Source organism: Macrobrachium rosenbergii, chromosome 41 (assembly GCF_040412425.1).
Source record: "Macrobrachium rosenbergii isolate ZJJX-2024 chromosome 41, ASM4041242v1, whole genome shotgun sequence".
In the NCBI taxonomy this organism is placed as follows: domain Eukaryota; kingdom Metazoa; phylum Arthropoda; class Malacostraca; order Decapoda; family Palaemonidae; genus Macrobrachium; species Macrobrachium rosenbergii.
Genome location: NC_089781.1, coordinates 91,914,055 through 91,941,507, shown reverse-complemented (window position 1 = coordinate 91,941,507; position 27,453 = coordinate 91,914,055). Strand labels below are relative to the sequence as shown.

Here is a 27,453-nt window from a genome sequence, read left to right as displayed (position 1 = left end):
TCTATACAATCATACCATGACTGCTTTGCATTATATGCAACAAAATCATAAAAAAAAAACACCCAAAACAAAATCGGGAAGAGTTCAAGAAGTGTTCGAGTGCGTTTCAATCCGTGATAGTTGGCGTGGCCCGCCGTCCAGAAAGGCTCCGCTCATAAACTCGGAGCACGACCTAGGTGGGTCGGAGATTGTGGTTTCCGAGTGTACCTATGTATTCGTCACGGTCATGCTTTTGCCAGCGTGTCAGGTTTTGGGACTTTAACAACACTAGCCTTTTTTTTCTATCTTCTTTCTTTTTTGGGACTGAAAATGGCGCGGTTTTAGACGTGCCTGTCTTCTCGTCATACTTTTGAAGGCAAATCAGGTTTTTGGACTTTATACAACACTAGCTTTACAACTGTTCTTATACTTACTCGCTCAAGTGAAGTATTCTCCCTTTGTTCTTGAAGGAGACTGGGCCACCTCTGAATCGGCCGTATGGAACAATCCCAAGGCACTTGATTTCTGGTACAGTTTGTCCATGGATCTGCAATTTAGTCAAAATCATCCATTTTATATCATCCTCAGAGAGAGAGAGAGAGAGAGAGAGAGAGAGAGAGAGAGAGAGAGAGAGAGAGAACGGGTTACAGTGTAGAAAAGTTACGTTCGATATTTCTCTGGGTCGCAGCCTGTTTACAAACAGATACAAGACAATTAAACATAGATACATCTTACCCTAACCTAACTTTCACCCAACCTAGCCTAGGCTGCCTTGTCCTGACCTGGCTGGTATAGCCCAAAACGAGATGCCGGGAATAGTAAAGCAACTATTTTTCAGTATTTCCAAATGGGTTTTAGGGTATGAAAAAAAAAAAGTATATTGCAACAAAAAATGGTAAAAAATTGATAATTTATAAGCTAAATTGTGAGAAAAGTACATAGACAAGTTTGTGCGTATACAGTTAAGAATAACAGTTAAGGGCAACAGTTATTAAACAAATTATAAAAGCACAACATCCTAAGCTAATCTAACCTAATCTATCCAAGGGCACTGTGCCCTGACCTGGTCGGGGGAGGGGGACAAAGTGAACTTCGTACATAACAGAAAGATACTTATGGCAACTATTCTGCAGTATTACCGAAACAATTTAATTTTCTCAGTTTGTTGAGTATAATGATGGGTAAATGTATAATGAATTTACCTCGACAGTGCTGAGCAATTCACACACACTTCATGCAGTATCAATTTCTCAGTTACTTGAGTGTGATGAAGGGAAAATGTATACTGAATTGCCCCAAAAAGCAATGAATATTTAATACATATTTCATGCAGTATTCATTTCTCGGTTACTCGAGTGTAATGAAGGGTAAATGTAAAATTGAATTCTTTCAAAAGTAATGAATAATTAATATATACTTCATGCAGTATTCATTTCTCGGTTATTCGAGTGAAATGAAGGTAAATGCATAATGGATTACCTCAAAAGCAATGAATATTTAATACATAGTTCATGCAGTATTCATTTCTCAGTTACACGCGTGTAATGACGGGTAAATGTATAACTGAATTCTTTCAAAAGTAATGAATAATTAATACATATTTCATGCAATATTCATTTCTCGGTTACACGAGTGTAACGAAGGGTAAATTTATAACTGAATTTTCAAAAGTAATGAATATTTAATACATACTTCAAACAGTATTCATTTCACGGTTACTCGAGTGTAATGAAGGTAAATGTATAACGAATTGCCCCAAAAGCAATGAATAATTAATACATAGTTCATCCTGTATTCATTTCTCAGTTACACGAGTGTAACGAATGGTAAATGTATAACTGAATTCTTGAAAATTAATAACGTTAATAACGAAGGGTTTATAATTGAATTTTTTCGTAAGTAATGAATAATTAATACATACTTCATATAGTATTCATTTCACGGTTACTCGAGTGTAATGAAGGTAAATGTATAATGAACTGCCCCAAAAGCAATGAATAATTAATACATCGTTCATGCAGTATATATTCATTTCTCGGTGACACGAGTATAATGAGGGGTAAATGTATAATGAATTGCCCCAAAAGCAATGAATAATTAATACATAGTTTATGCAGTATTCATTTCTCGGTTACTCGAGGGTAAATGTATAATTGAATTCTTTCAAAAGCAATGAATAATTAATACATACTTCATGCAGTATTCATTTCTCGGTTGCACAAGTGAAATGAAGTAAATGTATAATGAATTACCCCAAAGGCAATGCATAATTAATAGATACTTCGTGCAGCATTCATTTCACATTGACATGCGTGTAATGAAGGGTAAATGCATAACTGAATTCTTTCAAAAGTAATGAATAATTATTACATACTTCGTGCAGGAACTGTGCTTTGGAAACAACTTTGCCCACAAGGCGAGTGTATCCTACATCCAGACCGTCAGTGACCAGGCAGGCGTTGGTGGATTTCACAGCCTGAATAATGAGAAAGAAAGAGCTTTTAGTCTTCACTGTAGAATTCAGTTCATTGTCATCACTATCGTTTTCATTACCGTCATTATTTCCGTTATCATTTAATGTCATTATAACCTAAAAACTAATGGAAATAATTTTTCGTTAAAACATAGAAAAAAACTTTTCGTTTTCATTGTTAATTTCATTGTCATTGTCATCATTATAATTTTCGTTATCGTCATTATGACTCTTGTTATTCATCATCACCAAAGCCTGAAAAACTGAAGGAAATATTTTTGTTAACGCAAAGAAGAAAATTTTTCATTTTCATTGTTAATTTAATGGTCATCTTCACCAATATTGCTTTCATTATTGTCATTATTACTGTCATCATATATTATCACCACTGGCATGAATTTCGTTCTCAATGTCAGTTTCACTGTCATCATCATCAATAGCGTTATCGCCACCATCGTTATCATCATCATTACCATTATCATCATAATCATCACCATCATGACCCAGCATCATCATCGTCACTATAATTCATCATCCAGATTAAAAAGTCACCTAAAAATCCAGTGTTATCATCACCATCATTATCACCAACATTACCAATATCATGACAGTCATGACCCAGCATCATCATCGTCACTATAACTCATCATCAGATTAAAAAGTCACATAAACATCCCGCATTCGTCATCATTATAATTCATTATCCAGATTATAACGTCACACAAACATCGCATTCGTCATCATTATTATAATTCACCATCCAGATTAAAACGTCACAACACATTCATCATTTACTATCGTTATATTTCATCATCCAGACTAAAACGTCATATTAACATCCAGCATTCGTCATCGTCATTATAACTCATCATCCTGACTAAAAGTCATATAAACATCCAACATTCATCATCGTCATTATAATTCATCATACAGAATAGAACGTCACATAAACATCGCATTCGTCATCATTATAATTCACCATCCAGATTAAAACGTCATATACATATTCAGTATTCATCATCATTATACCTCATCATCCAGATTACAACATCATATAAATATCCAGCATTCGTCATCGTCATTATAACTCACCATCCAGACTAAAACGTCATATAAACATCCAGCATTCACTATTGTCATTATAATTCATCATCCAGATCAGAACGCCACATAACAATCCAGCATTCACCATCGTCATTATAACTCATCATCCAGATTAAAAAGCCATGTAAACATCCAGCATTCGTCATCGTCATTATAACTCACCATCCAGATTAAAACGTCACTCAAACATCCAAAAAAAAAAAAAAATTAAAAAGGGTGACAAAAACCCACCTTGATCAACACCGACAGGAGTTTCTCCCTCTTGAAGCCGTCGATTCCCGAGGCCAGGGTGTCCCCCGTGATCGAGATGACCAGGTTGGGCCAGTGAGGCTCCAGGAAGCTCCAGTACTTCTTCAGGAGCCTCAGGACTTCGGGCTCGGAGCCTTCCTTCACGTAGGCGATTTGGGAGTCGTCGGAGAGTCTCAGGTAGTGGACGGGTTGAATGGCGTCTGGAACCGGAAAAATAATATGGGTAAAATTACAGTTGATGCTTTAGAATTCTTCTTCTTCTTTTGTTTTCCATAATTTCTATAGACTTTTCATGCTAAATCTTTGGAGAATGACAGTGGGAAGTTGTGTTAAATGTCTGCGTGTATGGTAATTCTTGTGGTTACCACATTGTTATGATATATCTGTACAGTATTCAGAAAGTTGATTCTTACAAAGTCATACAGCTGTACAATATTTTCGCTTTTTGTTATTGCATTGCAATTATACAACAGAAACTATACACCCCCATACATAAGTGTGTGTACACACACACACACACACACACACACATATATATATATATATATATATATATATATATATATATATATATATATATATATATATATATATATATTCACTAGTTTCCATTCACTAGTTTCCGTAACAAATTGTGGCTCAAAAAATAAAAATAACACAAAATTCCTGTCAGATTCATACTTCATCTGTGCAGTAAAACTTCCACATACACACAAACAATACATGTGTTTGTGTGTTTACGCATCTCACTCATCCCAACTTTATCCACTGGTATTTACCTTTTAACTGTAAATACGAATAAATCTAAATGTAGAGAAATATATATGATATATAGCTCGATAGGCAGGAGACCTCCAGCATACAGACAGACAGATATGAAACCTGTCAAACGTAATGGAGACTGATGGGGTAATGTCATATTTATTTTGATTGATGTATGGGCGACGTCCGGAACGGCGAGAGCTAAGTGCTGATTGGCACAGATGATTAATGATGATTATCAATTAAAATCCAAACGACCTTTTCCTCCCAATATATCCCCATGAAAAGTCGTCATGGAGGGAAATAAAAAATGAAAAGTCAGTGATTCCACTGAGTTCACGTCAGGTGTCATCAAAAAAAAAAAAAAAAAAAAAAAAAAAAAGCTTCAACAGATCACGTTGCAATAAAAAATTGTAAAAATTTAATGACTCTACTGAATTTATGTCAGCATCATTAAAGCAAAAAATAAATAAATAAATCACGTTGCACTGAAAAATAAAAATTTCGTAACTTCACTGAATTTAAGTCAGTCATCAAAGCAAAAAAAATCAACATATGTTGCAATAAAAAATAAAATAAATCAGTGAAAAAAATCAGTGACTTCACTGACTTCATGTCAGCATCATTAGAAGAGAGAGAGAGAGAGAGAGAGAGAGAGAGAGAGAGAGAGAGAGAGAGAGAGAGAGAGAGAAACAGGTCACGTGGCTGTAATTTGAGTGTCTCAAGGACAGAGATATGCAGACATTGCGATCCAAGAAAAAAAATGGCAAAAAGTTACGCTTCAAAATTGTGTTATTATATTGATCTTGGCGAATAAGAGGGGCGAATGAGTGTGGATTCTTATAGCCTCAGAGATGAAAGTACTTCAGTGGGAATCTATGTGAAAAATAGAACAGAAATAATATTAAATATTTATTTTCTTCTATAACTGATACTCAAAAAATGTCTTCATGCAACCTAAGCTTTCTCAACGCAAGCAAATACATTTATTTACATCAACATAATGCCTCAATTTTCTTGCAATGCAGCGTACCGCTTCTTCTTCTTTTAGCATAAGCTGGCCTTATGCCACCACAGGCTCTTACCCTTGGGCAGCCTGTACAAACGTACTGTTATAGCATCCAGCGCACTGAGGTGGATTCTTCATGGAAACTGCAGTCAAAGACACATCTTTCATACAGTTCTTATATTAAACTTGACCCAGCTGCAAACGTCAGCTGAATCTCCACAGGTGTATGGGCTTGTGAAAATGTTTTTCCCCAGAAATGAATAAATAAAATTGTGCATACAGTATACATGTTTTAATAGAATAACAAGGTAAATAAATAAAATAAATACATAAATTAATGAATAAATACATTTGTACAGACATGTTTTAGTAGAATAACGGAAGAAGAAAGAGAACTGTTTCAGCCTCAGTTCAGGAGTTACAGAATGAATGTAACAGTGACAGCTGTGCTGTTTCTCTCTAAAAGCCACCCTAATTCTAGCGTAAATATCTTGCTGGACATAAATAAGTAAAAAAAAAAAAAATAAAACTCACACATACCGAAACTCTCATTGTCGAAGCTGAGCGTTCCGTAGGAATCCGTCGGCAACGCTTTGATGTGGTCCTGGGGATTCCACGAGACTTCCACGAAGGAATCCCGTCGGGTTTTCGGGTAGGACTCCAGGAAAGGATCCGTCCTACTTCCGCTTGACCCCGGCGGCACTACATGTGCCGAGACAGCTCGGGAACCCTAAAAAAAGATTTTATAATAATAATTAATGGAGCGGACGCAGAGTAGGGAGACAGAGGTAGAAGTGGGAGACCCTAGCCTTCCCTAGAATGCCGTGTCCTGACCTAACCAGACCTCACCTTCCTAACCTAACTTAGGGCGCCAGTCCCTGACCTGGCCAGGGGGGCTTCGCTCCCCTTGGACCACCCCAAATAACACTAAATATCCCTGTCTCCTGCTCTGCATACTACCTTATTTCATTTTACCTTCAGCTTTCTCGGTACAAACTCTTTCATACATCTTTCTTCTTTTCTAAATCTTCAGGTGAAAACCTTTATGGACAGAGTTAACAGACTATAATAAACCCAAGAGGGAATCAGACTGCAGAGAAAGACAAGATATAGGGAGAAGTGATAAATAAATAAATAAATAAATAAATGCATAAATGTGAGGGAAAGTGATTTCATTTCCCTCTCAGCTAACTAAGTAATCTTTGGTAAGGAGAATAAAATACACATCATTTTCCTTTTCTGCTACGTAGACAGGAAATCTTTGATACTTCTGAGAGACAATGCTTAATTAATTTCCTTTTCTATTGCCAGTGTATTAATCTCTCGAGAGATACTGGTTAAATGTTATCTTTTCTACTGACTGAGAATCAATTTCAAATACAGTTGAGAAATAAATAATTGTCCACTCCGATACTTTTCGTATATATATATATATATATATATATATATATATATATATATATATATATATATATATATATATATATATATATAAAACAGAAAACCATCTGATAAAGGCTGCCCATAAAAGCACGAAAGAGGGTAGATTCTACAGCATCATATTTCGGAAAATACTGTCCCCTCAACGGACAGTAGTTTCCCAAATATAACACTATAAAATCTACGCTCTTTCACTTTTTTATGGACAACCTATACTAGATTGTTAATCAGCTCAGTGGTCTGGTAAAACTTATACTATATACTAGATTGTATATATATATATATATATATATATATATATATATATATATATATATATATATATATATTTATTTATTTATTTATTTATATCGCTGTCCTTTAGATTACAGTAAAGATACTCACTTCAAAATATACAGGAGGAGGAGACACACGAACTTCGGGGAACGCCACGTGCTCCAACTGCTTCAGGCCGCACACACAGATGTCGCTAGTGTCTCCATCGGTGCTCTCTGGGACAAACCTAGAAATGGCCAGATTTTGACGGTTAATGACAAAGTTTTATAAATATATATACACAGTATACATGTATAACTGAATCACGAAAATATGGAACGTGATGATTATACAAATAAAGGCAAATGCCACGAAGGAGAGTAAAACAACGGAGTGGTACTAGGCCTTTCGACTTAGTGTCCTTTACCACCTCCGTTGTTTCACTTTCCTTTGTGGCTTTTGCCTTTATACATATACACACACACACACACATACACATATATATATATATATATATATATATATATATATATATATATATATATATATATATATATATATATATATATATATATATATATATATATATATATATATATATACACATATATACAATTTTTTTACTTCCAACATTGGACAGATGTTGACAGTCATTAACAGAAAGGTCTTTTTTTTTTTTTGCTTTCCAATATCGGAAAACTTCAAGAGTTGCCAAAAATTTCCTTCGAGGACTTCATCTACATTTTGAAAAAAAATGTCTGCATTCACTCCTGTATCTCCCCAAATTTATCACTTTATCCATCTCATTTCTTGGTTTGTTCATTTATTGCTACTATCAGATAATGCTTATTTTTTATTCCATACAATTTTTTCCCCAAAATTTATCCTTTATCTTATTTTTGTTTTACTAATTTTCGCAACGCTGAAAAAATATTTCCTTTTAGTTTTCTGTAAAAGAAAACTATTCTACCGGCTTTGTCTATCCGTCCACACTTTTTCTGTCTACCCTCAGATCTTAGAAACTACTGAGGCTAGAGGTCTGTAAATTGGTATGTTCATCATCCAACCTCCAATCATCAAACATACCAAATTGCAGCCCTATAACCTCAGTAGTTTTTATTTTATTTAAGGTTAAAGTTAGCCATAATCGTGCTTCTGGCAACGATATAGGGCAGGCGACCACGGCCGACTGAGTTTCATGGGCCGCGGCTCATACAGCATTATACAGAGACCACCGAAAGATAGATCTATTTTCGGTGGCCTTGATTATACCCTGTACAGAAAACTCGATTGCGCCGAAGAAACCTCGGCGCATTTTTTACTTGTTTATTTTATCTTGAAAAATATCCCCACTTGATCCATCTTACTTCTTTAATTATACCTTTAATTATCTCCTCTCTTTGTTGATTATTTTTTTAGTCTAAAAATAATATCAAAAGGTCTTAACTGATGAACATCCATCCAAAATCCCTCCGCTGAAAAATATATGAATTCTATCATAAAAAAACTTCTATATATATTTATAACTTTATTCACCTTTCCTCATTTCACTTTCTATAATATTATTACATTTCTATCAGTACTTTTTCTATTTCTTTTAAATTTAGCAACTTGCAAATCCTATCAATCATAAAAAAACTCCACACTATAATTATATCCAGCTTTTTTTATTTTAGTTCAACAACATGCATATTTCAATCAGTATTTTTCTATTTCCATCCATTTTAGCAACTCCCAACTAACAGCAATAACATGCATATTTCAATCAGTATTTTTTATTTCTATCAATTTTAGCAACTCCCAACCAACAAGCGAAAGGCCTTACTTGATACACTCTTTCCTCTGGAACCCCTTGATGAATTCCAGGTAAGATTTTTGGGTCGAGTTTGCAGAGCGGCGTGGCCACAACTCCCTGAGAGAGAAGACGAGATAATATTCGTTTAACGACATTGATACCTAGGCAAGGAATTTTACAAAAAATTTGTGGAATTGGAATATAAACTTGAGGTCAAAGGCCAAGCACTGGGGCCTAAGAGGCCATTCAGCGCTATGATAACTATCAGAAGGTAAGACGGAAGAAAGAGAATATGAACGGAGGTATGGTAAAAGGAATGAAATTTTCATTTACCCACCTAAACTTCCGGCGGACCCACGTGAGTCCATCTATCTTAGTATATCGAATTTCTGGGTCAGCCATCGTTGCCTGTGACTACCAATGGGAAGACCAGACCTGTAATAATAATAATAATAATAATAATAATAATAATAATAACCTGGCCAATGGTTTGTCCACTTCAGCACAGGGAGTATATAGTGTTCTTTCGTCCATAATAATAATAATAATAATAATAATAATAATAATAATAATAATAATAATAATAATAATAATAGTTTGATACTTCTACCACCAGAATTGCCAGCACTGCTATTACTAATTATAATCCTACTGATAAAAATCATTGTAACAACTGGTGTTGTCAGTACTATTATTATCAGTCACAATAATAGCTGAATATTTTTCATATCAACAGATATCAATATCAGCACATCAATAGAAAAAATAGACCTCATTCACCTTCACACAATGACATCATTCGTTAATATGAAAGCAATTTTTCACCTGGCATAAATAATGTTGCTATAGATAGATAGATAGATAGATATAAAGTCACACTGTACCCCGGTGTGAATAATTGTTTTCCAACCGTCCGTATGTTCGTTTGTGCTGTCCTTCTAGCATATATATTGAAAATTCCTGCCTCTTAGTCTCAGTCCTCCGAAAATGGCTTAGATATAAGTCAAAACCAGTCATGATTTACACCCAGTTTTTCATTTCCCTGTGACGTACAAATCACGTGTCAGAATTATTACAATCATATAACGAAGCGTGTGTTAATGCAATTACTGTAAATGCATGAATATTAAATACTTCAAGCGAATCTCCATGAGCACGAGATATCAACTTTCTTTATGAAATCAAAATGTCTGAAGCTGATAAACTGACCCACTGCGAAGCTTCGCCGTGGAGTAAGTACTAAGGGAATGAGACTAAAAAGCGTTAAACAAAATCAAGACCGCGTGCTGGCATTACGCCAACTAAATCCAACAGTTGAATTGAATTGAGCTGAATATAGAATTTAGGCCAAAGCCAAACACTGGAACCTATGAGGTCATTCAGCGCTGAAACGGAAATTGACAGTAAAAGGTTTGGAATGTGTAAAAGGAGGAAAACCTCGCAGTTGCACTATGAATCAGTTGTTGGGAGAGGGTGGAAAGTAAGATGGAAGAAACGGAATATGAAAGGAGGTACAGTAAAAGGGGTTGAGGGCACGCTGTAAAGAACCTTAAGTAATGCCTACAGTGCACCGTACGAGGTGTATTGACGGCACTAAGCCCCCTACGGAGAAAAATCCAACGGTTACAAAACGCGCGGAAAGACGCCCAGTTCACTTCTAACACACAAACACATACAGAAGTGATTCTAAATATATCCTCTCCCTTCCTCCATTCCAGTAAATAGGAAAGAGGGAGGTCGTCGGGTTCAAGACAAGATGATCCCAGCCACCCCAATCGAGATAAGAAGGTAACTACAGAGGGCTCCTAAACCGGATTATGACCCAGGGAACAATAGAAGAAGAAGAATGAAAAGAGAGTGTTTTCGTTGTCCACTTACGGTTGTTCGTTTTTCTTCTCATTTTAAGAAGTCCTCCGTTTTCACTGTTAAAAGATTAAGATTAAAATATTTGAACGTGCTAAAAACAGGCCCATAATTATAATAATTTATAGAGACAAATTCTGACAAATACTTTCGTCTCCACCAATGGCTTGGCAAGCCCCATTCTCTCTCTCTCTCTCTCTCTCTCTCTCTCTCTCTCTCTCTCTCACACACACACACACACACACACACACACACACACACACACACATGTATATATATATATATATATATATATATATATATATATATATATATATATATATATAATGAGGTACATGTATGTATGTATGTGGAATTGAACTGAATATACAGTTTAGGCCAAAGGCCAAGCACTGGGACCTATGAGGTCATTCAGCGCTGGAAAGGAAATTGAGAGGTAGGTAGGTCTGAAAGGTGTACCAGGAGGAAATCCTCGCAGTTGCACTATGAAATATTTGTTAACAGAGGGTGGACAGCGAGATGGAAGAAAGATATGAATGGAGGTACAATAAAAGGAATGAAAGGGGTTGCAGGTAGGGTCCGAAGGGACGCTGCAAAGAACCTTTAGTAATGCCTACAGTGCACCCCGTGAAGTGCATTAACACCGGTACCCCCCTACGGGGTTATGTATGTGGAAGATCGCACGCAAGCTCATTCTGCCTCATGCTACATCAACTAATGGCCTCCAGACTTGACCACAAAATCCTACCCATTACTTATCCTCAAATTCCAATATTCACTGTGACAACCTCATTCCAGCCTAAATAAATACATAAAGGCGGGCTTCCTCAACCCTGAATGTGAATAGCTCTCGGTAGGGTTGAAGCGGAAGGTGTAGACTCAGAACACAAAGACCTTGATTATGATCTACGTAAATCAATAGACTTATGTTGGGGGGAGGGGAGGGGGATGACAAAGGTGTCTTTCTACTCTGCGGTCGACAACAAAATCTTGTGTCGCCTGGATAGAGGTAGCTGTATGAACATGTCTTTCATCTTGTTCTCTGGCTATTGACTTATCTATTCTTGAAGCCCTCTCATTACTCTTTTATGTAGGCCTAAAGGTATGATACTCTGTCATTGTGGGTTCACGGGTTAGTTTCTGGTGCCTCCGAGTGACTGGAGTTACTTCTTGCGTTTATATTAAAAATGACATTTCCATCTTGTTTCGTTCCTTACTTTTCTACTTGTATGAGCTTTACTACGCAATCAATCGTACCGAACATAGAGACCAGATTAATCAGATCTGCCAGAGGCAAGTGGCTAACTGCTTTATTAGGAACAGTCTGCCTTCAGTTAACTACTTTTGCTTCTCAAGGAGGAGACTGTTGCTTTCCTAACTTTATTTCTTTTAAGTAACTGAACATCTGAACCCCCGATACGCTTTTTTATGATTTTCTTATTTCCATATTTAGTCAGCAGATATATCAGAAAGTATTGACGTTATTTTTTTGACATCAGCAACAGCCTTTTCCGCAAAATCTACAACTTTTCCTGTTAGTCTACTCGGCTTGGTTGACGGTGATAGTGGCCATGGAATGGAATGGAATATAGAGTTTAGGCCAAAGGCCAAGCACTGGGACCTATGAGGCCATTAAGCGCTGGAAAGGAAACTGAGAGTAAGTAGGTTTGAAAGGTGTAACGAGAGGAAAACCTCTCAGTCGCACGATGAAGTAACTGTTAGGAGAGGGTGGATAACAAAGTGGAAGATAGATAATATGAATGGAGGTACAGTGAAAGGAATGAAAGAGGCTGCAGCTCAGAGTGATCACAGACTAACAATTCTGGATGAGAGGAGACTGCAAAGAAGATAGGTGATAATGGACAGCAGAGTAAAGGACAAGACAGCATTGTGTGAAAGGAAGGCAAAATACTGCACATGCTTCACTGAGATTTATGTTGGCAGACAAGGAAGACTTTAAAACAAAGTAAGAAAAAAGAAAATATTGTTTCGAAGGAATTGCTCGCATCTGATGATGGCAAGACGAAATGTAAAGGAAATAAATAAGGCCTAGGACAATGCTGATACATACATTATAAGTTGAGTGTCATTCATGAAAAGGTGACGGTGGTGTTATTAAAAGTTTGGGAGTGATAATGTGTATGTCTAAGGATGAGTAGGCCTATGTTACCGACTCCTATTCACTGAGCAATCAGAGTCCGAACTTACATAGTCTAAGGACGACACAGCTTTCACTGTAAATAAAGCCGTGGTGAAGAATGTGTCAGTGGGCGAATTGTGGCAGAAATTAAGGTTTCCACAGAGTTAAATATTAATGTTGAAATGCAAGGTCTAAAGGTATTCTTTAGAGCTTGGTTGAAATGGGTAGTGCCAAAAGTTATGACGAGACAGAGTCAATAGAGCAAAATAAAGTTTCCAAACAGCAAAGTGCAGCAATGACGCTGTAAAAGGCCTGCTCTAAGTGTCGTCGCTTTTTCTCCCTTTTCTCTTTATTGTCTGATTTCTCTTCGATCACACACACGAAAATCCCCTTTTATTTGAACACCAAACCGAGAAAGAATGGCCTTGACACGTTATAATGCCGGCTTTTTTTCCCCCTCCCCTCTAAAATCAATTTGAAAGTAATACTTTAGTTTAGAATGTACATATAACAGCCATAACACAATCTTCATCCTACCTATATCAAACTTACTAAATTCAAAAGACATACGACACCGTCCATTGTCTAGGTCATGGACATTATATAACAGAAAAGCCCTTACCTTAACAACGAAGCTGGCGACGATCCATGGCTGTGAACTGTTGTTCCGACGTGTAAACAACAGCTGTCTTCATGAATTTATCAAAGGAGAAACGAGGAAATGCACTTGTACGTACCACAAAGCCCAAATACTCACTGCATGACGAATTCCACACGCATTACTCATTCTGATGTTTCTTTAACTTCTAACTTGGAGTTCTTGCGCAGCGCTGTCGTCTTTTGTCGTTTGACAGACATGGATCTTAACAACCGTACAACCCATTCAATTTGCGGAAAGCATTTAGAATATTGTCACATTAGAGAAGGGAAATACATTTGTTCTGAGTGATGATAATTAATTATTTACTGGATAAATGGACAAAAGTTGGTATTGATCGTTTACAGGAAGAAACACTTTAACATTTGCTATGAACTGCTTTCTACTGTAGTATATTGCAAATAAATTTTTTTTTTTTTACCACGAACAAGTAATTAGATACCCAACCTAGAAATGTTCGTTAAACTGTCGTCCATAAAGAACTGAGACGAAATATGACACATTCACAAGTTTTAAACCGCAAGACCTTGACATTTAATTTTCAGGGTACCTTCTGTTGGAATCCGATTCACAATTGACAATTACCGGGAAGAACAATACTTACATTTCAAAAATATTTTCTCTTTTGGGATTTGACCTTTACCCCAGGAAGTATAAATTTGTATTAAAAAGCATGGTATAGCAAAAAAAAAAAAAAAAAAAAACACAAAAGTCAAAATATGTGGAGTCTGACAATTTGCTCCTTTTTGAAGAGTGCAAGGATAGGCCTATACTTTTTCTCATATGCCTAATGCAAATATGGATACAGACAATATTTTTAACTTTTTATTATTATTCAAATTGTTAGTACATTTCTATTTTGACCTAAGCTTGCTAAACAAACATAGGCTACACAGAGCAGACGCCAGTGGCATTTCAGCCTGAACTTGTATTTTTTATTCTCTTCACCATCGTCAGTCCCAGGCAAGGAATTGTTACTCTTTTCCTATTACAATTCAATTTGAGCTTGGCTCAGCACATACTGTCGTCAGAACACTAAAACCTACTTAGTAAGCAGATAATGGCCACCAACATATATCAGGGATCATTGCATTTATCAACCAGATGACACAGTACAGAAGTCAACATCATGTAAGCCAGAGACCAGAGATCTTGATGCATCACAAGTGTGTGTAAGGAATCCAGAGTTGGGAGATTGTTGAAAGTTACTTCTGAGAGGTCCACAAGTTGATTGTATGCTCTGCTCTTCAGAGCTGATGAGTAAGGAAGCTTCAGTGTCATTATCAAGTGATTTGTCACAATATGATGACAACCTTTGTCATCCAACCCCTGCAATTTATCAACATGCACAGATTTTTTTACGTGCAACAGTATTAGTCTACAGGTGCTAAACTGCTTTTACACTTGCCAACATCCAGCTCCGGGTTGGCCTCTCAATACTGTCACTTATGTAAGTATGTAGAATGTAGACACACTGGCTTAAATTCAGGAAGGTGTGTAATAAGCCATGGGTCAGGACTTACCGTCTTGACCCTCTCACTAAACACAGTTCTCTTCAGCAGAACTGATACACTAGTTTGGCAACAGTTAGTAGAATGAAATTTTTACCTTAAAACCAAAAGGTTTAGTCATGTTCACTGTATAATCCACTGAAAACTAATTCCAATGTTTAAAACTTTATTCTGCTTGCTGGTGCTATGCTATTTTGTATGAGCCCAGTTCCCAGACTTGGGACTCACACTCATCAAATGGTCTTGAGTTTTCATGACCCATCATACTAGGTTATTTAAATGAAATGGACTAAAGAATTCACACCAAAGGCCAAGTGCTTGGATCTATGAGGTCATTTGGCGCTGAAATGGAAGCCGAGTAAAAAGGTTTTAAAGGATTAACAGGAGGAAAACTATGAAAAACTTGTTAGGAGAGGGTGGAAAGTAAGACAGAAGAAAGAGAATATGCAGAGGTACAGTATAAAGAATGAAAAGGGTTGCAGCTGCAGGCTGAAGGGATACTGCATAGAACCTTAAATAATGCCTACAATGCACAGAGTGCAGTGACAGCATTAACCCCGATGAAATGCAGTTTAGGAGGCAGCCCATACGGAACTAGTTTATATTTTATACCTACAATACAGTATTTCCAAGACTTCATTAGATCAGAGTTGTTTTTCCAATCAAGACCAGGTTACCAAATTGTCATTATATCAAATTAAATTTTCCACACATTTCAGGACCATCATTCCCATACTCAATATCCTAACAGGGACATAATCACTGTATTTTTCCCTTATGTAATACAATTATAAAATGATTTAACCATGCCACTGAGCCAAAATGCCCAACTCTCGTGGGGAAGGGCCTCAGGAATTCATAGCACACATTATACCTTACCTATTAAATAACAATTTCTCCAAGAATTGCTCAAAACACACAAAACTGTATAACTGTGTAACCTGAGTACAGTATTTTGATGGTTCTGGCAAAAGCTCTCCAAGGACCTGTCTTCAAAACAACACTCAGTGCTTCACTGTCAGCATTTGTGTTGTAGTGAATTCTCTATGAATGTGAAATGGGTTGCATCATATTCATTATTATAGAGATACGTTGAATGAAACCTGTCATATTTCTAAGCTTTCTTATAGTCTCATCCAAAGGATCTGTTAAAACTGAAGCCAATAACTTAACAAACTGAAGTCTAAGTTGGAAAGACTGATGGAGAGACCACACAAAAACAAATAAAAAGCAAAAGGACGAAAGCAATGAACCTGGGAAACAAGGGACACGGCAGAAAATCTTTAGTGCTGCCTGTGGCATCCTTTGGAAAGCACTGTAGACAATAACCTTCATTGGAGCCATACCTGCTTATTCATCAAAACAGATCAATTTTTTTACAAGTCAAAATAAATAAAGGGTTTTTCTTACAATCAATACCATAACCCAAAAACTGGTTTAATATGTTTGAAACTTCTGCGGTAAGTTCATTATTCCACAAATCTGCCTTTAATAAAATCATTATTTCATGTAATGTTAACACCTTGCATGAACAGACATATTTGGATGTAGTCACAGATGTAGCCTGGCTACTTCATACGCACTCCTCTTCAAAACTCACACACGTTACAGAGATGGGACTCAACTTATCTCAATGTTTGTGCCGTCTTCATGTAACCCATTTCTTTAAAAAATGGATTAATTTGATGACACGTTATTTATCTTTTCCATGAGAGTTTTAATAAATCTCCAGTGCATTAAATAAGTTCAAAAGCATTTCACCCCCGAAATTTTTCTAAAACAGCTCTTCCCTAATTAAGCTTTTTCTATCTATCCATTCTTCAAACTCATCAGCCATGGAATGAGCAAACTCTAAGCAGGACAAGAAGTTATGTAAGGGCCTGAAACAAGAACAGCAGTAGTTTTTGTGGCTCAAAAGCACTATATTTCTTATTCTTACATACAGAAGAAAAAGTAATGCCTATGTTTGGTAAGCACTGCTTACCCCGTTTTCAATTTGAGAAATACAAAACTGAGGAGAAAAAGGTCTGATTCGAGAACTGCAAATTAAATTGTGGTAATACAAGTTTTCTTCTGAAGCACTACAATTGAACTTAATTTAAAACTACCAAATAATTTTCAACAAAACTGTAAATCAGTGAGAATATAATGTTGCAGCATCCACAGCTCACTGCTCTGCAAGCTACTCTCCCTCTAAAAGCGAGAGCTGTTATGGTTGTACCATCACAGCTATAACATGGACGATGAATTCAGTTTAAGTTTGGCGGACAAGGATATGGCGTGGATGCACATATACCACTCAATGACAAAATTATCATTATAAAAAAAATTGGATGGATAGTTCTTATTTTACTGCAGCTAAAAATTTTTTTAAAACCTGCAACCAAAATAAGCCAAAAAAAGAAAAAACCCTTTTCAATATCCCTTGCCACAAAATGGCACCTACAGTGACTCCTGAGTGACTACATTTCAACAGAAAATTTTCTTATATCTATTTACATGTGACACGCAGGATCCAGGCTCTGCACAATAATTGGAACCTATGGTCTAAAATAATGTTAACTTAAACATCTCTCAAAAACCACTATAGGTACCAGTAAGGTGTGATTTTGTTAAAAAATTAAATGCCCAGTACCTAAAAATTTTCTTCCACTAAAAAACGAAAGGGCGAGCACACAGGAAACCTATTTCATTACAATCTCACAATTAACATATTACAGTACATAAAATTACTTGCAAATGCCTCATATGAAAAATGTGCGCAGTATAAAATATTGTCCATTTTCTCTTGAACAGGATTCTGTTACATGCAGCAAGAAACATAAATCATCTATTCCTCCGGATCAGGTACATTTAAAGACCCACACACATCATCACCACAACACAAGACTTGCTTCAAAAACGAAAGGAATCTTTACAGTTTACAGGGACAACCTATATTTGGCAATTACTCTTAGAGCAGCGTGATATGCGAGTGGATCTTTAAAATGGTTACGATAAATAGGATGGAAGGTAACTCTGTGAAGGAAGAAGCACCTTAAAATTCTATAAACCCTGCTGTAAGATCTGTTCCTCAGATACCAAATCTCACCAAGTTTCTACTGTAGCCCTCAAAGAATTCAAAGACAAGATTGAGCATGAATTAAATAATTCTGATGATATTCAAGATGGTAAAGCACAGTAGAAAGATGCAAACAATGACAATCTGCCTGCCATGCACAGAAAGTAAAAGTACTAAGAAGAATGAGTGGTATACCACATCGGCCCTTTTGTAAACACATTGGACCCGTGTAATGAACTGCCCTCAGTGGCAAATACTCTAATGGTGACTAAGATCAAAAGGTATTACTACTCAAATCTTGACTATTTTGGCTTTGTTTCTTGGTCTGTGACTCGCCGAATAAAGATGCAATCTTCAGGCATGGGATCTATCTGCTCCTGCTCGTACATGTAGGAACAAGCAATTGCAAGAGTATTTCCTGAAAAGACAAAATAATTTTCTTTTAAATATTGCAACACAGGCAAGCAAGAATCTAACACAAAGCACAATTTAACAACAGTAGTGCCTCAAAAAACAAACCCCACCTAAGCATATAAAACTAGCTGAAACTGTTCAAGAATGATGATGCAATGTTCAACACTGATGAGGTGTCAACAAGTAATATATTGTTAATGAAAAATGGTAGCATATGTAAGAGCAGGTTTAGATTGGATTACTGATAGAAATGACTAACACAGAACATGCAGATGATGATGTTTTCATCACCAAAAGTCTACAAGAATTATATCTACGTAATATTAAGTAAATTAGAGATGAAACAACGCTTGATGGAGAAAGGGTTAATGAGGTTTCTCTCAAATAATTAGGAACAATGACCTCAGTACAGGTTCTCTTGAGATGGAATACAGTATAGCAAAAGACTAAAAAAGGACAACATATATAAAAAATGGGCTGAAATTGCAGACAAAAGTAAGATTTACACATAGGTCTAGTTGATCTGTCATGGTAGGATAATGAAACTATTTGTCCTTTTGAGAATAAAGCTTGAAACTGAATATTAGGAGTAACATGGAGGATAGTGACAAATACCATTTGATAAACTGCAAAAACTCAATATCTTGACGAAAAATGATGATGGGAAGGTGGAGATGGTTTGAGGTCTTTTTCACAACCCCTGGGAGAATACATTAGTATGTGGTAGTGTTAGGTGTGCTCCTGTGGGCACCAGAAGAGTTGGGAGACCCAGACCTGCTTACACTAGGACAATAGGACAAGAGGTGGAAACGCGTGGTGAGTTGTAAAAGGTAAAGAACAGGAAAGACATGAGTGGTAGAATTTCAAGAAGGCCTTTTTAATCACATGATGCTGGAAGCAATGAAGATGATAACAAGTATTTGGAATCTTGCAGTGACCTTGTTGTTACACATATACCAAGTTTTTATCGCAGAAAAACCAAATCAATACTGCATCATCTACCCAAATTCCTTATTCAATTACAGGCAGTCCCCGGTTTACAACGGGTCCGGCTTACGACGCTCCGAGGTTACGACGCTTTTCAAATATATTCATCAAAAATTATTTCCCGGTTTACGACGCATGTTCCAGGGTTACAACGCGTCATACGCCAATCTGACGGAGGAAATATGGCTCCAAAACGGCAGAATAATAAAAAATTTGAGGTTTTTTTTTTTATGAAAAACTCAATAAAAATGCAGTTTACATCGTTTTCAATACATCCAAAGCATTAAAAGTAAGGTTTTCTTAGGATTTTTGACGATTTTCGACGATTTTTCGGTTTACGACGCGGCATAAAAACGGAACCCCCGTTCTAAACCGGGGACTGCTTGTATTACCTAAATCAAGTTAAAACTATCGGAATAATCATAGAAAGGGAAAAGAAGACTGAAAATACACAGCAATAAAGGTAATAAAGCACTCACTTAGCAAGCTGACAAATACAGAAGTAGCGGTGAAAGTTTGCCCAAGAAAGACTAAAGAACTCTTTCATGCACAGAGATTCCAAAGACAATCATTTAGGCCAAACCAAACTACAATATCTGTCGACTGTGCCAATGACTGAACAGTTATTAGACCAACATACCATCATTGCTGAAGCATAGCGAAGAAATGGAGGTTGGATAACGATGGAACTGGCACAATCGCTTCTTATTGAATCCATCCCAAATATTTACGTAACCATCAGACCCACCAGTAGCAAACGTGTTATATCCATTATGGAAGCTGCAATGCAAGGTCAAAATAATATAACGTACTTCACAACGTAGTTTTACTAAAAAGGAACATAATTCTACTGGTATGAGAAACATACCTAGCTGTATAAGTCATTGTTTGACCATGATACATACATATCAAATTTCCTGCTCACACATTTGAATTTTCAATCATATAGTTATGGAATAGAATGGAATATGAAATCTATAGGCCAAAGGCCAAGTGTTGGGACCTATGAGGTCATTCAGAGCTGAAGAGGAAATTGAGAGTAAAAAGGCTTTGAAGATACAACAGGAGGAAAACCTTGCAGTTGCACTATGAAACAATTATTAGGAGACGGTGGAAAGGAAGATGGAAGATAGGGAATATGAATGAAGGTACAGTAAAAGGAATGAAAGGGGTTGCAGCTAAGGGCAGGAGGGTTGCTGCAAAGGACCTTAAGCAATGCCCAAAGTGTACCACATGAGGTGCACTGACAGCCACATGAGGTTTACTGAAAGCACTTACCCTCTATGGGGGCCCTACAGCTATGTATTCTAGACATTTTTATTTTTAGGTCTTACTTTACCTGATAGAATTAACAGGGAAAATCTTTTCAATGCCATCCTCTTTAAGCCTATGACACTTGAATGCATACTTCTTCTTCTGAATTTCGGGACTGGGATCTAAGTACTCAACAGCCACGCGACCTTCAATACTGGATACAACGTAACCCTAAAACAGATTTTAAGTATAAACACTCTTAAAAAAATAGCAATTAGAAAGTTTTAATGATAAATTATTTATACTACATCAATCTTATTTCAAATACATGAGAAGAGGAGGATAAGCGAAGGAATAATCAGCAAAATATATGACATAAAATTTCTCCAAATTGCCAACAGTAATAAATACTGCACTGATTCACTTGCTTCTCTTTTGCCTTTCCTTATTGAGAACATAATAAAACATTCAACTACATCTTGAGCTCACCTGTTTATTTGGGAAGCACTGAATACACCTTGTCTGGTATTTAAGGGAAGATTCTCGACGTTGCTGAGCAAAGCCCATGTTGCGGAGATCCCACACCATCACCTTTCTATTGGACGTTCCAACAACAAGTTTCTCTCCGCTTAGACCCATTGTATACACCTATAAGGAATCAGTGAAACATCACTGAAGTTTCGCTACAAAACTAAACTGGGAAGTATCTGGAACTAGTGCACACTACCCATCATGCACAAGAAAGAGAACTCAAGAACTTAAAAGCTTCTTCTTAAATGGTCTCAAGAAAATATGTGTAAACTACTTCTAAATTTAGCTTAATAGTGTTGTGTTGATTACTGAACTTTCTGGTAATCCTTTTCTATTCTTTATACATCAACAAGAACGAAACACTGCTCTGAAAGGAAAAATAATCAAATTCTCAACTTACTTTATTTGGCTGCTGGTAAGTCCCTGCTTCTCGTGGGCCCCTAGGATCCCAAAGTTTTATATTAGAGTCCCAAGACCCAGTAATTACCACATTCACTTCTGGACAATAAGCCACACATCTGAGAAAAAGATGAACTATTGTTAAAATCTATATGGCAGCAATACTAAAAACTAATGGTTATACATATGAAGTACTGGTAGCTTTAAGAAATCCATGAGTCCCACTTACAGACTCAACTAAAACTTGTAAGAAGTCCTTGTATTAATTGAAGTGAAAACTGACGCATGATATATGTGCCTAATAGCTAAGTGGGAAGACCAACTGAAATGCCTTCTACAGTACATGATGCACAGCGCAATGTGGGTGGTATATACTCCAACATTATCTTTATTAATAGAGTATTAAGGAATTTAACCACCACTAACCTAATTTATTTAGCTCTCACAGACCCAGGCCACAGGATCTGTCCTGGTGCAAGGGAAAAATATAAGAGATAACCCTCTCTGTTACTCCCAATTTGTTCTTTAAACACAAGGTTATCCTCTCAGACCCAACTGCTTTGTTACTTCTTAACTGTTCCCTTGTGATCTTGGATAAAATATACAACTTAGCTGAAAGGCCAGGAGCTGGGACCTATTAGATCATTCAGCTCTGAAAGGGAAACTGACAGTAAGAAGGTTTGAAAGGTGTAACAAGGAAAACTTCACAGTTGCACTATGAAACAACTGTTAGGAGAGGGTGGTAAGCCAGATGGAAGAAAGGGAATATGAATGGAGGTACAGTAAAAGGAATGAAAGAGGTTGCAGTTACAGGCTGATGGGACGCTGCAAAGAACCTTCAGTAATGCCTATAGTGCACCATGTGAGGTGCACTGACGGTATTTGCCACCTACGGGGCCTTGTGATCTTAAGCAATATGCAACAATGAAGTTTATGACCTACCTAATGGGAGCGTCATGGTTGCCTACAACTGTTTCTGTATTGGTATTAAGGTCGAACATCTTCAGCTGTGCGTCGAGTCCTCCGCTATATGCATGCACAGCATCCTGTTCAGAGGACAAAATTTATCAGAACTGCAATTTTCACTGTACAAATAAATCAAGTAAAGAAATAATACACTTTACTAATGCTACTAGAGCAATAACAGACATTATGCAAAAAGAGTAAGACACATAATCACCTCACTTGTCATGTAATCCAAGATGTAAAAAAAAATGAGGTTCTATTGTTCCTCTATAAAAAGTCGAGTAATATGAAATTATACAAGTACAGTAATTTAAAAGTACAATCCCCACATTTTTATTGGGCATTCTTTACTCTAGTCTGACTATAATAACAACCCTTCTCTAAAAGCATTCCTTAAGATACACTGAAGGCAATAACATTTTCTTACAGTTAAAAATAAAAGTTATAGCCAAACAAGTGGTGTACAAAATCATGGAATTTAATCATAACTTCACCTTTTTTACTGAACAAGGCAAGCATGGAAGACAATAACACTGCAGACAGAAACATATCATCTCCCATCAAGCACAACAAATGTATACAGTAATAGTCTACCTTTCTGCCAAATTTGACAAAAAAATAAAGCTTCAGCCATGTAGGGGTATTGCTATGACAAGGTAAGAAAGATGCACTGACAGGCTGACATGAAGGTCCACTTTGTACCAATTTTACCTTTGTACCAAATCTGACTGGAATCCTTTCAACTATGAAGGAAGAATTGTGAAGTTCTCAATACAAGGAAAGCACAATAGAGAGACAGACAGGCAAACAAATGCATGGATAGACGGGCCGATAATAAGGAAAAATAAAGACACTCTATACACAGATAAACTAAATTTCACAATAACTTTGTATGTGAAGACTAATTACAAAGCTATGGGACAATGAAGGGTTAAATACAAAAGGAATAAAAGCAGAACTGCAAGGTTCCAGGTATATAACTAGTAGTTGAGTTACAATTTCCACAAACATCTATTATGAAACCATAATAAAACTTGCTGCTTTATGCATTTGATTTTGAAAAGAATAACAAGTTCCTTTTTTTATCCACATACACTAAGCCTTACCTTATTCTATAACATTCAAGAATGAACTATTTCTAAAAGGAACCCATACTCAGCCTTTAAATAACAAAAAGTATAAAATTTTCAGGAGAGGAACCACATAACCCAATTCTTTAAAAGGTCTGTGATACATAAACATCCATATTACTATTGAAACATCTCTACAAAACCATCAACATCCCACTCTAAGGAATCAAATATCAAATGTTGCTTACTATATAACCTTACCTGAAAGCAGCAATCCAGCACTGCGCCAGAGTGCTGGTACTGGAGACGCATATTATTATTGACGACATCGAAGAGGCGTACACTTTTATCCCATGACGCGACCAAGAGGAACTGGGGGGATGTGGGGCCAAACTTCACGCTCTGAATACAATCACTTGGGGTATTCTTCAAACGGAATTCCATTCGAGACTCACTCATTTTGCTGTGGAAAAATACAATCCTTTTTAATATCTTGTTCCAGTATCAGCATAATATAAAAATTTTCATGCAAAGATATGTCAAGGATAGAATAACTATTTTACTGGGGCACCCTGACAGGTCATAACCGTCTTGGATAAATTAGAAAAGTTGTGTTGATTAAGGAACGTTTCCAAGTACTGTACTTTTACAGCTTTCCTTTCTTTCCCAGTATAACTGGAAACCGGCAAAGTTAGTATGTAACTGATCTAAAGCTATGGCTAAAGTCTAGTATTCTAGCCTAAGGTTAATTATTATTATTCAGAAAATGAACCCTATTCATAAGGAACAAGTCTAGGTTATGCTGAAAAAACAAAAAACACGGAGGCATAGGCCTACATCAATGATTTACTTTCCCTTTCGCGTAAAACTGAAGACTACTACCGCAGTCTGGTTCCTGCCAGTGGGGGATCGAAATCTTGACAGCCTTTTATTTATGCATTTGATTACGTCTAAATATTTACCATCTTCTGTTTGTGTTTTGAGCTCATCCCCAAGGGACTGATACTACACACAGTGCCTATGCCTATTTAGCGCGTAAACTAACAGTTATCGAACCTGGGGGGCGAATAGGTTAGCAGTCTTCAGCTTTACCCCGAAAACATACCCTGCCGCCAATGTACATCCGCAATCTGAATCGCTACCAGCCTAGGCCTCCACAATAGTACTCAGCTTATAGGCTAGGCCACCACAAACACCCTAACCCATTAAACCCACATAGGCCTACTGCGTTAGCCTATCTAGAACTTTAGATAGGCCACACAGGACAAGGTGGCTAGGGCTAGGCTAAGTGACAACCTGATTAACAAATTAACCTGTTTACAATAGCAGCCTACAGGAAACCGTAACCTGTAGGCTACTGTAGAGGTAACAGGCCTACGAGCCTGGCAATCGCGATGCCGAATAGGCCTAGCCTACGGAGGCCTAGCATCCCCTAACCACCCATATGAACTTTTCATTAAGTACGTCCAAGAATGCCAATTTTAATGGCCCTAATTGTTAGGTGAGTCTAAAATAGGATTAATAAATTAAAATCGGCCAAATGATAGCAAACAGGATAGGCCTACCTAGGCCTAGTCTACGTAACTTAGGTCTAGTATTGACGTTGCATCCCCTAACCATCCCTTTAACCCTTCCATTAATCATGGGCTATAAAACCATTACAAATTTGACCAAGCATTAATTAATTAGGCCGAAAATAGGAATAATAATTAATAAACATCGGCCAAAATAACAGCGAGCAACACAAGCCTAGGCCTACCGCCTTGTTCAAAAGTCGGCCTTGTCACCCAAGCAGGAGCGTCAGTCTTAATTTAAAACCGACCCTCCTTCATCAATGACCCCCACACATCCCGTGCATTCACATTCAGCCATATTTACCTGAAAAACTAAAGGATATACATGAAATTTGTCGTTCCGAGGCCGGACCCAACTGACAACTCTGTTATGTTTTGGAGGTGAGCCGCGCGCAACTGCAGTTTACCAACTGCCGCCATATTGGGAAGACCAAGCGGTTATTTAAGCCTTAAATTTCGTTTATTTGATGATAAAAACAGGTATTATTGATGTATTATAGCTATTGATGCTAATATTTATTGATATAGTACAGCTGTAGTGATTTTTATCTTATAATCTTTTCGTTTTTGGTAGGTTCATGCGTTGTTTTCTCTGTTTATTTGGGATCTATTTCAAAATTCGACCATCACAGATATCTAAATTAAATATTAAATAGCTTCTACGACAATATTTTTTTGAAACGTTAATGGCATGGTGTACTTTTTTGCATATCACTGTACATCAGTAAAGCTAAAACTCATTCTAGAGAGATCTCGTCAGGATAAAAAATAAATATGATCTGGTAAGAATAAGAAAAAAATTGAGTTACAGATATATCTGAATTACTCTCAGTTTCCACTTGACCATAAAGTACTCAGACCTTATCCCGTGGGAAGTTTTTCATTATCAATCAAGCTGCATTGTTGATTAAACTCTGCAGCTTTCTCAGCAAATAGTTTGGTAGACCATTACAGAAACTGCAACTGAAATCCAGTCTTATAATTATGTAGTTATAGACAAGAGTCTTTTATCTTAACAGTAATTAGTATTTCTTTGTGGAGGCTATAATTCTTGGGTGATAGTGTACTGTTGTTATTACTTCTTAAATTTAATCTGTCATATTCGAATTTTCATCTCCTAAAACTCATTTGTTTCTAATTTTTACTGTTTATACCTCTTTATCGTTTATCTTTGCCTTATTTTGGCCATAGCGTTTTCTATGTTGTCTGTAAATAGGTAAAATTATGTATCATATAAGAAAACTTGTATCTTTCTTTACTCCATCCTTTTCCCAGCCCGAGAAGAACCCTAAAAGAGTTCAGAGGTCTGGTTAAACAAATCATTTATAACTAACTAACTTTACTCCATCCTTTCGCTCAAAACACAAAACAGTTCGATAGTGAATGTACTAAACATTATGGGTCCTTGACACTATCTTGAGGTACTCCTCTTGGCAAAGTTTTGATACTGGTCTAGTTTTTTTTTATGTGAAAGGTACATCCTAAACCATTCCAGTGTATCGTCTTCATCACCCATTTATTTCATGTCTGGTCATACGATCTACTACTGTATCAACAATGTATTACATGAAGACCATTATCAATATATTTCACGTAACTTATCACAGAACATAATATTGTTTCAGAGGAGAGGTTATCTCTAAATTCGACTCTTTTCAGATAAAATATTGCATTTTACTCATTATCTGCCTTTTCTCATTACCTGGGCCATGGGAAATGGTTTCAACATCATGATAATTTTTTGCTTGATTTTTATTGATTTCCTTTTAATCAATCTTTATAAGATGTCTTGGTCTTTCCGTTTGAAACATTATTTGCAAGTCCTTCTGTATTTATACTTTCTGACAGGGCCACTTTCTTTCTTTTCCTGTTAAATTACTGACGAGTTGACAAAGCTTTTTAATGTTTTTCAGCTGTGGTACCGTATCTATTTGAGCCAAGATTTACTTAGAATGTCGG

General features: G+C 36.6%; 2 protein-coding genes across 2 annotated transcripts in view; both read right to left on the bottom strand.

Moving 5' to 3' along the window:
• The window catches only part of LOC136827244 (transient receptor potential cation channel subfamily M member 2-like), a 40,932-nt gene extending 27,105 nt beyond the window's left edge, over nt 1–13,827 (bottom strand). Inside the window, exons 1-8 of the mRNA XM_067085017.1 lie at nt 13,692–13,827; nt 9,404–9,501; nt 9,097–9,183; nt 7,401–7,518; nt 6,117–6,306; nt 3,788–4,005; nt 2,354–2,455; nt 414–526 (exon numbers count right to left, since the gene is read on the bottom strand). Coding sequence (XP_066941118.1) covers nt 414–526; nt 2,354–2,455; nt 3,788–4,005; nt 6,117–6,306; nt 7,401–7,518; nt 9,097–9,183; nt 9,404–9,468 — 893 coding nt within the window. The 5' untranslated portion in view covers nt 9,469–9,501; nt 13,692–13,827. The remainder of the gene's footprint in view (nt 1–413; nt 527–2,353; nt 2,456–3,787; nt 4,006–6,116; nt 6,307–7,400; nt 7,519–9,096; nt 9,184–9,403; nt 9,502–13,691) is intronic.
• A 3,309-nt stretch (nt 13,828–17,136) lies between these two features.
• Nucleotides 17,137–25,930, bottom strand: Bub3 (mitotic checkpoint protein Bub3). The gene is made up of 8 exons (XM_067084661.1): nt 25,799–25,930; nt 24,182–24,383; nt 22,827–22,930; nt 21,886–22,003; nt 21,444–21,602; nt 21,040–21,185; nt 20,341–20,480; nt 17,137–18,717 (listed from the first exon to the last, which is right to left on the bottom strand). The coding sequence occupies exons 2-8, from the start codon at nt 24,377–24,379 to the stop codon at nt 18,602–18,604; spliced, it is 981 nt and encodes a 326-aa protein (XP_066940762.1). The 5' UTR covers nt 24,380–24,383; nt 25,799–25,930; the 3' UTR covers nt 17,137–18,601.
• Nucleotides 25,931–27,453: the final 1,523 nt, after the last annotated feature.